The sequence below is a fragment of the Lepisma saccharinum genome, chromosome 20 (assembly GCF_977018435.1).
Source record: "Lepisma saccharinum chromosome 20, izLepSacc3.1, whole genome shotgun sequence".
In the NCBI taxonomy this organism is placed as follows: domain Eukaryota; kingdom Metazoa; phylum Arthropoda; class Insecta; order Zygentoma; family Lepismatidae; genus Lepisma; species Lepisma saccharinum.
The window spans coordinates 32,488,380-32,504,484 of NC_139248.1; the positions used below are offsets into that span (position 1 = coordinate 32,488,380).

General features: G+C 35.8%; 1 protein-coding gene and 1 non-coding gene across 3 annotated transcripts in view; one reads left to right on the plus strand and one right to left on the minus strand.

Moving 5' to 3' along the window:
- Atg17 (autophagy-related 17) overlaps positions 1-16,105 on the minus strand; it is a 322,986-nt gene that overhangs the window by 35,889 nt on the left and 270,992 nt on the right. For both annotated transcript variants that reach the window (XM_083142317.1, XM_083142316.1), the window contains exons 12-13: positions 15,845-15,981; positions 11,645-11,786 (exon numbers count right to left, since the gene is read on the minus strand). In XM_083142317.1, coding sequence (XP_082998443.1) covers positions 11,645-11,786; positions 15,845-15,981 — 279 coding nt within the window. The remainder of the gene's footprint in view (positions 1-11,644; positions 11,787-15,844; positions 15,982-16,105) is intronic.
- On the plus strand, positions 4,482-4,552 carry TRNAS-GGA (transfer RNA serine (anticodon GGA)). Its single transcript has one exon. It is a non-coding gene; the product is annotated as a tRNA-Ser (tRNA).

The following is a 16,105-nucleotide window of genomic DNA, read 5'->3' on the forward strand; positions in this document are numbered from 1 at the left end:
CAAATGACACCACTTGCATCCCCTTCTGGTAAGAATCCTTGCTAGCTGTGATATCGTCAGTATGACCCCAGCAATGTTAGAGCGGATGCGACAGAGCATTTTTGCGATGCTATCTTGCCCGCATCAATGCTGGGGGTCGCCATTTTGAACAACTACTGCAAAGTTTTAGTTTTAGAGTCCTACAATATACTGTAGTAATGTCCGTATTAAATCTACAAGCCACATCTTTCAGATGTCTTATTCCACTGTCATTGGAAGTCCCTAAATAGTTTTGGCTCATAACTTTTTCAATGATGCATTTCCGGACCAGGGTTCCTCATACTGATACTTGGGTCAGTCTCCATCCACCCTGCCAGTTTGATTCAATATCATGGAATCACCCTGTAAAATAGAATAACGGAGAAAAGCTTGCTCACAGTAGGTGAAAACTAGGGATGGACAATATCGGAAATTTGATATCGTGATATATCACCAAGAAAATATCGTCACAGAGGATACAATATGATATTTTCTCTGTATCATAATATCGGCGATATATCATCTCCACGATATATGTCACCATTTTTGTGACTATATATCGCCGACACTGTATATATCACCAAAATATCATGATGCTATATTGCCGACACCGTATATATTGCCAAATATCATGACAATATATCGCCAACATGATATATATTGCCAAATATCGTGACAATATATTACAGACATGATACATATCGCCAAAATATTGTGGTCATATATCACTGACACGGTACATATTGCCAAAATATCATGATGATATATCGGCTAGTTGATATCGCCTGGACGATATTTTTTCAATATTGCGATATATCGTCTGGAACAACATAGTGAAAACCTCAAGGGTTACTGAGCACTAAGCATTCATCACACGAGAAATGATTACAGACTTAGAGCAAATAAAATAAGATAAACTAGAGAACTCAGTTGTAGTTGCGAGAATATTAATAAAGTCAGGAATAGATTGATGGAATATCAGGTTAGGCTTGGGTGTCTCTTTGTGTTGAACCTCTCATCCCTTTCATCAGTTCAGAGTCATTCACATTCTTGTGATTAACATGGTGAAATAGAACAATTACATAAGAAGAATTAAAACACAATAATTAAAACAAGATGAGAAGAGGGAGAGTACACGAAGAGCCTCTTAAACACGAAACAATTACACCAAAGTAAACACCGTGGAAAAAAATCAGACAAGTATGTTGCTTGCAGAAGAAGAAGAAAAAACCTCCAGAACAATTCAAAGCGAAGCATACAAGACCAGCTTAGCTTAGAAGACAATCAAACTAAAAAAAAATGCTTTTCTTTAAATACCATAAAAGCACCACCATTTCAATGGAAAACATTGTGTTATGTTTTAGATTTCAACATCTTCCTTGGAACTATCTCTCAAGAAGTTCACAAAGTTCGCAATGCACAGTGATCCAGAATGCCAAAAACGTCTGCTAAAATAGAAATTTTCACTTTTTGGTAAGGGTATAAAATATGAACACTTCTCTAAACAACTAAATGGGGAATGAAACTTGCAGAGAAATTTCTCTCTAAATTGATGACTTTTTCTTATCTTTTCGGTCTTCAAAATGGTGGTTTGTGAAAATTGAATTTTCGTACTATATTTTAAACTAATTTTTAAGCAATTTGTAGCAATTTTTGTAAACGGACATTATAATTTTGCTAGGTAGACTCACAATTTCTCAGTAATGCAGAGAAAAAGAACACACATTTGAATTAAAATAAAATAGAATGTTTTATTTTTGACTTGAAAATACAAAAGTTATCTTGATTTGACATAATACCGTGCATTTGTTTTTAACTCCTGGTTGAGAAATAACACTTGACTACAAAATGGCGTGGCACGTTGTGGATGCCGGCATTTTCGACACGTGACATCCCGCTTACTTTTACGCACATTGTTTGTATTTATATTGCATAGCGAGTACTAAACAATGTTACAAGAGTTGTTCAAAGTGATGCATTCACAAATTCCCGGCAGATTTCGATAAAATTTTGATTGACATGCAAAAGTTCCTCTACCGTAAGTCTTATAACTTCTGTTTCAGTTCTTCTATAGTGGGGGATTGCTTCTATAGACTATTTTTATGGATTCCCACAAATAATAAATTGGCTACAAATGTCTCGACATGATTTGGTTTTTCCTTAAGAAACGTCTCGACATGATTCGGTTTTCACTTAAGTGTTATACATAAAAATTCTTTGTTTTAACGTGAATTTTTTGGCTGGCATTTCAATGGTCTCACAATCTTATTAAACACACACTGGGATTACACAGAAAAAAAAACCTAACACCGATGTGATCTATGAGACTGGAGAAACGCGCACAAACACATTAAACAGAAAAATTACACCTCCATGATGAAACGAACAGAACTGTACTGATAAGCAAAGCAATTTTTCTTGTATGTACGCATTGATTGCATTGTAGAATTAATTATCTTGCAGTCTACAGTTATTACAAGCATAAAAACACAGTTTTTCGTTGTGATGTTTCAGGAGAACACACACTCCCTTCTTCAGACATTTATTAGTTTGATTAAAGATACAGTTATAAAATGGTAAAAAAAAATTAACAAAAAAGAATCAGTTATACGATGGATGTTATCAATGTTACATTGTTGCAAATACCAACTTAACTGTGAAATAAGCAGTCTGTTATATTATTATTTCAGATAAAAAAAAAATTGATCAGCATTTTTAAAAATTATGAATCCTGAATATAATCAGGCAATTCAAAATCATCATTGCTTTCACAGAGATTCTTGATGTTTTCCATTACATTAAATTTTAAAGATTGTGGCCTACTCCATTTGTGAAAAAGAAAACTCTTAAGTGGGTCTATGTTACTATTTTCATTATTTAATTTATTCCAGTGTTCTTCTGCAATGAACGAAGCTTCCCAGACATTGAAATCTATGTTTCTCTTTTTAAAACAATTCTCTTTTTAATCATATGCTTCTCCTCAATGATGAGAGGTGACACACCTGCTCTTCAGTTTAAATTTGTAATGTCTAAATCGTGTCCGTGCCATCTTATTGCCATTTTCCTCGTTGTTTGTCCTACATAATACTTTGACCATGAACAACTTATATTATATATTCCTGTGGTTTCCATATCTGGTAGATATTTTCTCATTTTGTATTTATTAAATGTACATTCCGAACTCCTTGGTGATCTAAACACAATTTTGGAATTAAATGTTCTAAAAAATTTTGCAATTTGAAGTTGAGAATCCCCTGTGGAATGGAATACAAAAAAAAAAAAATATTTTCAACAGATTTCTCATCTTTGTCCTCTTTTCTTTTCTCTCTTAGTTTTCTTGCAACTCGTTTTTTGATTTGGTTTATTCTGTTAGTGCTAAAGCCATTTTTTTTTGCTATACTGAAAAGATTTTCTTCTTCATTTTTGATATCCTTATTATTAGAACATACTTTTTGAGCAACGAAAAACTGTGTTCTTATGCTTGTAATATCCGTAGACTACAAGAGAAACATTCCGGGAATGTGTGAATGCAGTTGGCCATCACTTTGAACAACTCTTATAACACAGGTTAGTACTAGTTATGCAATATAAATATAATTTTCTGCATGCTAAACAATGTGCTTAAAAATAAGCGGGACATCACGTGTCGAAAATGCCGTCATCCATGCCATCTGCAGTCACGTACTATCTCGGACAGGAGCCAAAATCTACGCACTGTAGTTTTTGCCGCTATTTCCCGCGATGATTTCTAAAGCTAAGGGTACTTTAAAATATTGTGAAACCAGTATGGGAGAAAAGTTTTGCTACTTTTGACAAATTTAGTTTATTTGTGAATGTGTGCTCTGCTGTTAAATTATACAGTTGGCAACCCTGAATCAAACGAGAACATGTGTGTGCACGCTATGGAATGGGAGGTATCAAATTTTGCTATAAATTGATGGATAACATATAGTAGTAGTGCACTGTAACAGTGATTTATCAACATGCTATTGTTACAAACTTTCATCTACACTCTTCCTAATTTTTTTCCAAAAATCCAATTTATGGTCATTTTTCTCTAAATGGATCCTTACACCCTCCTAAGTGTATCACCACTTAAATTTTGGTGTGTGAGTACTTAACACGGCAGGATGTCTCCCTCTCCGCTAGGATACAAGGGATAGCTAGCACTGTGTATTTTGCCCAGAAGAAAAATTACTATCATTAAATTAGGCACACACAGGAGATGTACTAAGAACTGTTAGCGAAAAATGCAGGCTCGAACAGAACTTGAACCCAGGTCTCTGGCAATCCGTGCCATTGCTCTACCACTGAGCTACAGAGCCGGCCTGGCTTGACCTGATTTTTCGATTCCGCTGTTTTACCTGTGTGGAATCATCTCTGTTAGTGCTACTGTAGTGAGGTCTATTGCCTTTGAAACACAGGTAAAACAGCGGAAGCGAAAAATCAGGCGAAGCCAGCCTGGTTCGGTAGCTCAGCGGTAGAGCAATGGCATGGAATGCCAGAAACCCAGGTTCGAGTCCTGGTCGAGCCTGCATTTCTCGCTAACAGTTCTGCACAAAATTACTATGCAAGTGCAAATTATAATTACTTTAAAGCATTTGATTAACAATACCTTTATAGGTTAAAAATTGTATTAATTTTGAACATCTTTATTGCACTACACAATTGATAAAAATGTGAAAAAAAGAACATGCTGAAATGCCAAAGAAAAATGTAGGAACCTGTGTATGGGTGAAATTTACATAGGCAATGTTTCTACGGGCCTGTGAGGAGAACTAAGGAAGCCTCACAGCTGATTCAAGGTCCTAACATTCAAAAGGGTTCACTGGAAAGGTACTGAAAAGTGACACCTCAGGAACTCATTGGAAAGGATGAAAAAATTTGCTTGGGTAATTTTTACCCATTCCCGTGTTCTTACGGGTGATTGGTGGTGAGTCATAGAAATCCACAAAACATTCATGTAAATTTGATGAAGACAGGAATGAACAAATTATGCATTTGTTTCATTTATAAATATTGTAAATATCACTGTAGATTGTGTTAAAAAGATTAGTGTTCATGTGTCGTGGTTCTGCAACAAAGTATTTTAAAGATATGAAAATTGTCGCTAAATAGAAGACAAATTTATTAAAAAATAATTACAGTTGGCATGAAATTGTAGTTTCTTTTTCATCTACTCTATGCACTCTGAAAAGCAGTGTGTCAGTTTTGACGAAAGTAGCGAGAGAAATAAAAAGTAATAAACAGTAGAACTTCGCCAGGAAAATATGTCAAAGGAACTCACATTTGCAACAAAAGCATATTCAAAAAAGGAAGGATAAAGTAAGGCCAAATATTATTTAATGCCTTAAAAAACATTAATTTATCTTGCAAGTGATTTGATAGGAAGTGTGTTTTCCTGTCGTTAAAACATTTATTGTGCATATAAATTCATTTTAATGATACTTTTCACAATTATTATTATTATTATCATCATCATTATCATTATTGATTGATTTGGTGTTTTAAGTCCACTTTATGCACAGTAAGGCTAATCAGGAATGGACCTACAGTTTAAATTGGGATCCGAACCACTATATGCCTCCACCGGGAATCGAACCCGGGACACCTTGATTACAAGGTGACGACGCTACCATTGCACCATCCAGGAGGCATCATCATCATTATTACTATTAAAATCATTATAATTGATTGATTGATTTGGTGTTTTAAGTCCACTTTATGCACAGTAAGGTTAATCGGGACTGGACCTAAAATTTAAAGTGGGATCTGAACCAATATGTGCCTCCACTGGGTATCGAACCCATGACCCCTGGATTACAAAGCAACGACGCTACCACTACACCATCGGGGAGGTTCATAATCATTATAATTAAATATATTTCTGGGAATGTATTTCAGTCTTCCACATGTAATGCTTAGCCATTTTTTTGGTGGGGGGGTGCATTCTAGATCACTGTACAATGGAACATGGCATGCTTGCTGAGTCTAATTATTCTGTAAATTATGCAAAATTCCAAGTTTGCATTTATTTACACCAGTATTGTGTGAGAAAATAAATTTGTGATTAAATGACTGCTATTTTAGTATTCTGATGTAATTCTTTGAACATTTTAAAGCAAAACACGAGTAGACTCATGCATATAATTGTAGTCAAATACTTTAATTTTGAATAACCCTACAATTTTCTGGTATTAGTGAGAATGATGAAGAGTAACGGTATTGGTATCAGCTTAGCTCTATACCTCTTCTTGCAACCCCTTTGACTGTCTGCCAATTTATAAACAGACATTAGACTTTCTGGACTGTACCAGATTTAAGAAATTCTTGCACATCAATACTATATATTTATCAAGCCTGAAGAAACTTATTTTTTAGGGATGGAGCAGATTAATCAGCACTCTTTCAATATCTGCTGGCATAGGTATATCGGTGTATTGGTAAAAATACCAATACGATATATCTATAAATATCTTACAATTTAATGTAATACGAGGGTCACTATTTATATTTTGAGCCTAACAATGAAAATAAAGGAATTTGGCATTGAGAACTGCTTCATTGTTTTTCGAAGTATTCTCCTTTATGGTCAATACACTTTTGCATTCGTTCGAACCATTTGTCAAAGCAGTTTTTCCAATCTTCTTGAGACACCTCCATAATATGGTTTTTGAACGCATCAACGGCATCTTCCGCAGACGAAAATCGTTGTCCACGCAATTTATTCTTGACATTCGGGAACAAGAAGAAGTCATTGGGTGCCAAATCAGGACTGTATGGCGGATGACCCATCAATTCGATTTTTTGACTGTTCATAAAGTCGGTTGTTAGACGAGATGTGTGACAGCTGGCATTGTCTTGATGAAGAATGATCCGACGGCGTTTGTTTGTTTTCCGTATTTGACCGAAGACCTCTGGCAAACAAATTGTTGTGTACCATTCAGAGTTGACCGTTCTACGTTCCTCTAAAGGCACAGTTGCCACATGACCAGTTTTCCCGAAAAAACAGGCGAGCATTTGTTTCGATGTGCTTCCAGAGCGAACAACGTTTTTTGGATTGGGTTCATCTTGAAACACCCATACAGTCGACTGCTGTTTACATTCCGGCTCATATGCATATATCCATGATTCGTCACCTGTTACAATCTCATATACGTCTTTTGAAGCACCACGATTGTATTTATTGAGCATTTGTTTGCACCAATTGACGCGAGCATCTTTTTCAGTTTTTGTCAAATTGTGTGGGATCCAACGAGAACATACCTTTCTCACAGCTAAATGATCATGTAATATTTTATATATGCTGGTGGAACTAATGCCTATGGTTGCCTCAATCTCACAGTATGTCACATGACGATCTTGCAGTATTAGGTTTTGCACAGCATCAATGTTTTCTTGAACAACAACTGATTTTGTACGACCTTCGCGAATCTCGTCGGTGAGCGAATGGCGGCCACGATTAAATTCGTTATACCAGCGTTTCACAGTGGCAAAGGATGGGGCTTCATCGCCAAATGTGGAAGTAAGTTGATCGATGCACTCTTGTCTTGATAATCCAAGTCGAAAATCATAAAAAATCATCGCACGAAAATGTTCACGAGTTAATTCCATTTTATTGTTGTCGTGCAATCTCCAAGGCAACATAAACAACAAAATCAAGCTATTGACAAAACATTTGAAGTACGTTATGGTCAATAATGCCAGACGATTCCGTGCAAACGTCAAATCGCGCCTAACTTCAATCAGTGTTGCCAAGGCTCAAAATATAAATAGTGACCCTCGTATTTGTGCCATCTTGTTATAATTTTTGTGGATGGGACAGATTAATCGGCACTCTAGCAATATCAGCTGATATAGACATATCGTTGTATCAGTTTATCGGTAAAATTACCAATTATAATTCTGCCATTTTGTTATAATTTGTATGGATAATCTCCATGTCCTATTTTGTAAAAAAAAAGTACGATGTCCAAATATGCAACTTCTTTTCAACTGAAGTCACCTTGAAACACACATTAATTAAAGAGGTCAATGAACCATTCAGGATCTTCAAGGACAATTTGTAATTTTATATTGGATCGGTAGAATAGAATATCGGTTATTGGTAAATTTTATATCTGCACAAAATTTCATATCCTTAAAACATATAATCTCTACTCCATACTTTTTTAAAAAAGTTAATGTCTAAATAAGCAGCTTCTTTTGCATTGCAAAAGCTTTGATCATCTGGTAACATATATTTATTAAGGAGATCAATGAACTAATAGGATCATATTAAAAAGAAGGGATTACATGCTTATAACTGTTTACTTATATAATTTTTGGAGACAAGGTTGTAATACTCTTCGGCCAAGTAAAGCACATGTTGCCAATTTTCTGGCAAATTTTCTCACCCCATCAGCAGAATACTTTTTCTGTATATCACTGAGAAACTGCCCTAAGGCCTGCCCTATGATTTGAAGTGACGTCCTCTTAGAGGTTCTTGTAGCTTCCGAACCAAGTCATAGTCGCACAAATTCATGTTCAGACAGGGTGCTTTCGGACTCTCCAATCATATCACTCAATCAGTTTCCCTGCCGAATTCGCAATATGGCATCCCGAGTTGTGATGGCAGCATAAAAGAAGCATCACTTTAATGTTTTTGGGTGTTTGTTGGAACTTTCACTGTCTTGGCAAATCAGTATGGTAAACAACGTAACTACTGTTGGATACTGAAGTGCCTCTTCACCACAAGTTTGCACAAGTTCTGTGTGACATTTAACAGCATTTCTTTCACGTGCAACGTGTATTTTGATGAACACAATTTGTTCTTGTTCTGATAATATTGCTTTAGAGTGCACTACTCAATACGGTTCCAGTCAGTGCAGTGCTGCCACATGTCAATCTGTGGAACTACAACATGTCAGATGTAGATTTGATTGAGTTGGTATTTTCAAGTCCACTTTATGCACAGTAAGGCTCATTCGAACTGGACCTACAGTTTAAAGTGGGGTTTGAACCACTATGTACCTCCACTGGGTATCGAACCCAGGACCCCTTGATTACAAGACGATAGGCCCATGTCAGGTGTAGAGGCAGGAATGAATCCATTATCTGAATCCACAATTAATTGTTGCTACCAATGACAAACATATATATTGTTGAGTAATCACTTTTCTGAAATGATCCTAATATTTGCAATTTTAATTCGAATCGGTGAAATATCAATTATCGGTATCAGTAACTTTTTATATCAGTACTTTATCAGTATTGGCCAAAATTTCACATCGGTTCACCCCTACTAATTTTCAATTAAATTTAAAGGAACAAATATTTTGACTAAAACAAATACTCTGAAGATGAACTCTACAGCACAAACAAATGAAAATACATTAAAGAACTAAAATTACTATGCAGTTGTGTTTGAGTTTAGTGCTTAAGTTGATTTTTGTGCACAGATAGGCTAATTGGGACTAAACCTATGAATTAAGGTACAATGTGAACTACTGTGTCTTCACCACATGTCAATCCTGAGATCCCTTGATTACAAGGTGACATTACCACTAGGCCATCAGGGAGGCTACTAAGCAGTTGATAGAAGCTCATGCTGTTACCTAACACCATACGTAGAGGACAATACAACTCGTAACTCAACGGAGGATTATACTGGCTGTTAGACCAGGTGTTAGAAACTGTTTTGTCTGCTAGAATGCAGTTTCAAGGAGTATCTTGTGCATAAATGTAATCTTTAGCAAATAGAGACTTCTTGCATTTTACTCAATTTGATCAGTAAAAATGCACGCACACATACACACAGACACACAAACACTAAAATCAACTGAAGTCAAGCAAAATAAATTGCAAAATATGATAAGCAGAGTAGTAACTTCTTCCTCTATTCATTTTTGCAAATTCCCTGGCAACAAAAATATTTTTTTTAAAAAAAGTGAGTAATAACGAAAAATGGGAGTAGAAGTGCAGAGAAGTTGTGAAGAAGTTAAAATAAATAAAAACACACTTTTATTTTTAGATCACACCAAACTGAAATAAAATTCAAATGTGTTTTCATAAAGCAAACGACAATCAAGAAAATAATATGGAAAAATTTCCATTTTCTTCATATTATTTATTCTTTGAACTAATAAAATTACCATGTTCATCATTACTGTTGAAGCAAATTCTCAAATATTCCATGATGTTCTGCTTTTGATTTTCAGGAGAAAGTTGCATAAAATTTACACAAATGCTCAAAATGATACAAAGACACAATTTTTATTTAAAAAGCACAATTTTATAAACTTTTCAGTACCTGGTGAAAAATGCACTGTGGAATATGTTGAAGCGTTGCCAAAGAGATAATGTTGTGCTTTCTAAACATAAATTACATTTTTTTTAATTTTTTTTAACATAATATGAAAATTAGGAACATCATTCAAACTTCAGTCTCAATTCTAGCCTTATGCTGCTCATAAACGTACATAAGTTTTATTAAATGTTCCTTTTTTCCTTGGCAGTATGAAGTTGAACTTCACAAAACTGAAGAACATGCTTCAATAGCCATGAGCCATGGTTTGAGTCTTTACTAATTTAAAATTAAATTTCAACATCAATTATGCACTAAGAACTTGTCATTTTCTTTAGAAAAAAAGAGTCTTTAAACCTTCAAGTATTCCTTCCTTAAGTACATATATAAAAAACAACATACTGCAGATAAAATTTGGAAACTAAATTTAAACAAGTGAAAAATTAACAACATTAGTAAAATTAGATGTAACTCTATAGACTAGTACTGCTCAAATCTAGCCTACCCTTCATGTTATAGGACTTTAGATGGAGTAAGATATTAACACACACACAAAATGTGATTATGTATCCACATACTGGTTTATATTATTGGATTAAATTCAGTAAGCTCTGTCATTATCTACACCATAACTTCTACAAGTTCCAATGTGGATAGTAGTCACCGAAATTAATCAAATAAAATAAACAGGTATGCCGATACGTAATCACGTTTCGTGTGTATATTAATAGCCTAGCCTACCCTTGTTACGAGAAATAATGTTTCCACCTACATCTTGAAACATTAACAGAAACGCAAAATAAAATGACACTACAGGAGGAATAAAGTCAGTGCATGCCTATTCCAAGAGAAACATAAGAAAAACTTAACTTTGAAGAACGGAACAAAAAAAGAAGTCAAAAGCATAATAAGAAATAGCATACCGAACTAAACGTATGGAAGATATAAACAATGCAAATAAAAGGAAACATGACAGAAGGTGAACGAGTGTGGCTTTTCGCAAGCAAGTACCTGCAGAAGATTAATGAGGGTGTGTTTCTCCTCCAGCTGGTGTTGGAGCTCTGCCTGAACAGTGTGGTGAGATTTGAGGCTGGGGTGTTTCATTATACCAGCCATGCCGTTACTTTCCGTGTAACTAGACGGCATAGACTCGTCAATGTAAAAGTCGGCTGTCATGAATTCCTGGGAGGTTGCGATTGAATCGGGTGAATGGGTTCGATCGGTTGGCGAGAAGTCAGAATCTCCGGGAACTGTGGAGGGGTGATGGGTTAGGCTGGGTTCACAGGGGCCCGTCTCCCGACTCTTCCACCTGACCCCTTCCTCATTGCAGGTGACACAAACCTCCACTTCCCCTGCCGCGTCCTCTTTGCCCATCGAGGTCATCTGCTCAGGTTGCTTTACGTCGCTCGGACCGAACATTGCATCCACGGGGCTCTGTCCAACTTTCTCAAATTCTTCAGTGTCCGTTTCAGATTCAAATTCCCTGAAAAGAACAATATGTAAATTTCTTTGCAATTGATTAGGTAATATTGAGAATAACCTTACCAATCTTAATTCGAGTATTTATTTTAAGTTAGCTTTATGCACAGCTAGGCTAATTGGGACGATATCTACAGTTCAAACTGGGATCAAACCACAGTGTGGCTCCACCGGGTATTGAACTTACCACCAAAACGGCAATTCTCTAGAGACGAAAGCAAAGTACACACCATTCCTGATCGAATATTTCAAACGTTAAATTTAAATTAAAGTTCATAATCTTAAGTTTAAAGGAGCCTCCCTGATGGCGCAGTGGTAGCGTCGTCGCCTTGTAATCAAGGGGTCTCGGGTTCGATACCCGGTGGAGGCACAAGTGGTTCGGATCCCACTTTAAACTGTAGGTCCAGTCCCGATTAGCCTTACTGTGCATAAAGTGGACTTAAAACAACAAATCAACAATCAACAATCTTAAGTTTAAAATAACATGTACGGAAGATCACAATTTTATCTGTATCATATGGTATGGTGTGTGTGTGGGACAGAGAGATGGGGCAAACTCTATTTTACATTTTTCATGGATCACACTGAAAAAAATCTAAAATTTGAAAAATGGAAAAATCGAGGGACATTCTTAGAACACTTCACTTTGCTGTTGGGACCATCAAGATAAATTGATAATGTGAGAAATGGAAAATCCAGAATCATAAAATTGGGGTTCTACAGTATACAGTTTTTAGAAAAAACGTTGTTCACAAATACCGTACAATAAAAATTAAATACACATGTGTATCACACTTGCTTCGCCAGAAAGCACTGGTTCCAGATTCAAATGACATCATTTTGTAAAGATGTATTTTCAAATACAAAACATCTGCCATTGAAGGAAAATGATTCAACTTGAGTGTGTTGGAAGAAATAGCTCCAGAACCACAAAGTACTACTAAATATTCTGCACACATCAGTTTAATGTCATTCAGATTACTAAAATGTTATTTGGGAATTCCTCATGAAGCTCCTTTGATAAAAATATGTGTTGCATAAAAAACTTTGCATAGCTTATAACTGCTATTTATAGATAACGGTAAATTTACCAATTGCATTCACATTGACTGATATCAAGACAGACCAAAAAATATTTGATGTAGTGAAAATCTTACAACCTCAGATCACCTGTAAACAAAATCATGTGTATCATAAAAGTGTTGCCAACTCATGCAAACTTGAGTGTGTTGGAAGAAATAGCTCCAGAACCACAAAGTACTACTAAATATTCTGCACACTTATCAGTTTAATGTCATTCAGATTACTAAAATGTTATTTGGGAATTCCTCATGAAGCTCCTTTGATAAACATACGTGTTGCATAAAAAACTTTGCATAGCTTATAACTGCTATTTATAGATAACGGTAAATTTACCAATTGCATTCACATTGACTGATATCAAGACAGACCAAAAAATATTTGATGTAGTGAAAATCTTACAACCTCAGATCACCTGTAAACAAAATCATGTGTATCATAAAAGTGTTGCCAACTCATGCAAACTTGAGTGTGTTGGAAGAAATAGCTCCAGAACCACAAAGTACTACTAAATATTCTGCACACTTATCAGTTTAATGTCATTCAGATTACTAAAATGTTATTTGGGAATTCCTCATGAAGCTCCTTTGATAAAAATATGTGTTGCATAAAAAACTTTGCATAGCTTATAACTGCTATTTATAGATAACGGTAAATTTACCAATTGCATCCACATTGACTGATATCAAGACAGACCAAAAAATATTTGATGTAGTGAAAATCTTACAACCTCAGATCACCTGTAAACAAAATCATGTGTATCATAAAAGTGTTGCCAACTCATGCAAATAGACCTAATACACACAGCCAACAAAGCACAAAGACACCTTATGGGAAGTAAAAAGTTTAGTGCATGTAGTAAAAGTATGCTACTGCAAGAAATGTGTGTACATTCTAGTATAGCTTTTCATTGAAGGTTGCTGTGTATAATCATAAATCTAACGATTGTATAAATTACAACTGATCACATGACCAACAAGAAAGTGCACCAGTTTTGAAGACTGCAAGTTCCACGCATATGGAAAGGTCTCCATGTTCACAGTTGATTCCTGAAACATCGGCACAGGAGCCAGGGGCAGCCTAATGACTAGGCAAGCCGGGTGTCTGCTCAGGGTGCTGTCCTCCGAGCACTTAAGTCCAGTTTACTCAAAGAAAGCCTAATTGGGACAGTACCTACAGTTTAAAGTGGGATCCGAACAACTATGTGCATCCATTGTTGACAAGAATTAATTGCAGTTACTGTTGCATAACATAATAAGTATTCATGTTAGAGGAAATAAAAAATGCGTTTGATAATTAGAAGACGTAAGTGAGTACTAAAAATATTTCTGCAAAACTTACTCGTAAATGTTCTATTAATTTCGGTGGTCTCTGCCACCATCCACTTGGGAAACTCGAAACTTCACTTAGTATATTGCAAAATCAAGTAACAATTTAAGTTATGAGATTACTATTATTTTGATGTCATTATGTAGGTATTAAATAAACATGTACCTGCAATAAACATGTTCTTTAACAGTAACACTCAAGTATTTTAAAAATAAGGCTATTATTTTTCGTCATTAAAACTGTAAATATATATGCAACATGGTCATGTTTTTATTGGAGGAAAGTGGAAACTAGAAAGACTAGGAAAGAAAGATGGTTGGGGTGGCAGAGTGAAAAAAGTAGGGAGGTGTCAAAAATCCAACTTACCTATGTGAAAATTTTATCTTGAGCTGCCCCTGATGGGAGCCATTGAAAAGTGGCAAGAATCAGACTGTTCTGAATATTTATGAAATGTTTTGTCAGTTGGTATCTGGAGAAGTAATGAAGGAGGTGGTAAAATAGTTGGTGTCCCAATGTAATCCTGTGTAAGTGTATTTTGTTTTTGGTGTCACAAGAAAAAGGTACACGACCGACCAGGTTGCAACTCAAACAAAGAAAATACAACGTGGCTTATATGAACAAGTATGATGATTTTGAGATGAACACAATCAGGCACAAGTTAATTCATATTTCTTCAACTTAGAACTGGCAGATGTTAATAATGATCATGTCCCAAATTTAGTGTGTGTATGTTAAATCACTTCTTGTTGGACATTGGCTTTGTCTTCGGGAAGGAAACCAGACAGACAATATTCATTAATAGGAACGCTATTGTTGTTTGGCACTAAAAATACTTCCAGTCCACAAAAGAACTGCGGAACCAAAGATGACATGGAAAAATACGATACTGGCCTCTGTATCAACAACATTGGGAAATAATTAGGTGCAATGTGTAGCAATAAAACTAAACTGTTTGAATTTACTGAAAGGGCTGTATTTCTTATAATTTTTACTTTGGTGGTGATTGAGGAGGGCGAGGGTGAATTATCGCAGTCGGTTAAATTGAATTTTTTCGCAAAAAATATGCTTATAGTTCAACATAGGCCATGTATTAAGTTACTCCTCAAAAACTTATCATATTTTAATCTGTGGATCTTCCAGTTAATATAGGAATGTATTTTTCCATCTTAAGAGCCGATCTAGTCGGTAGCTATGTGGCATGTGACTGTCATGCAGGAGACCTGGGTTTGATTCCCAGGATGGGTCATCTAAAGTCCCAGCCTTGTACCCACATAAAGTGGCTCTGGAGCTCACCCAGCATCAAATCAATGGGTAGCTGGTGGTAAAAGCAGCCAAAGCATGGTGCTGATCACATCACCTCCAAAATGACAGATCAAGAATATGTGGGGCCCTGCCCCACATCCCCTAAATGTGCCTCCATGGAACAGTGTTCCATCTTACATAAAAAATTTAAGGGCAGGTGAAGTGTGAATGGAACAGCATATGATGGCCACGTCAGTTACGAAGAACAGACAATGTGGGGCAATGTTACTCAAAGAGAGACTGTTTGTTTACAGAGGGTCGCAAAGTTCATGCAACCAACCTTCGGAACACAGAACACACATATATGTGCCTGAATGTGCCACATGTCATAAAACAACTCAGTGTACTTACTTGTCTTCCTTCAATTGCGAAGAAGGCTCCTGAAGAGAGAGGGGACTCGGAGTTTGCTGGTTGCCTTCCCTTTCACCAGGCTGCAGCAATGTTGAACCAAGATCTGATGTTCCAGCTTTCACATTCATTTTTTCATCCTAATAATTAATAAAAAGAAAAGATTGTGTAATTAATAAATCACCTTTAAAACTAATAAATGATGTTCTTGTTAACAACTTGTAAATAGTGACATGTTTTGTTTACAAGCTGTGGTTATTAAAA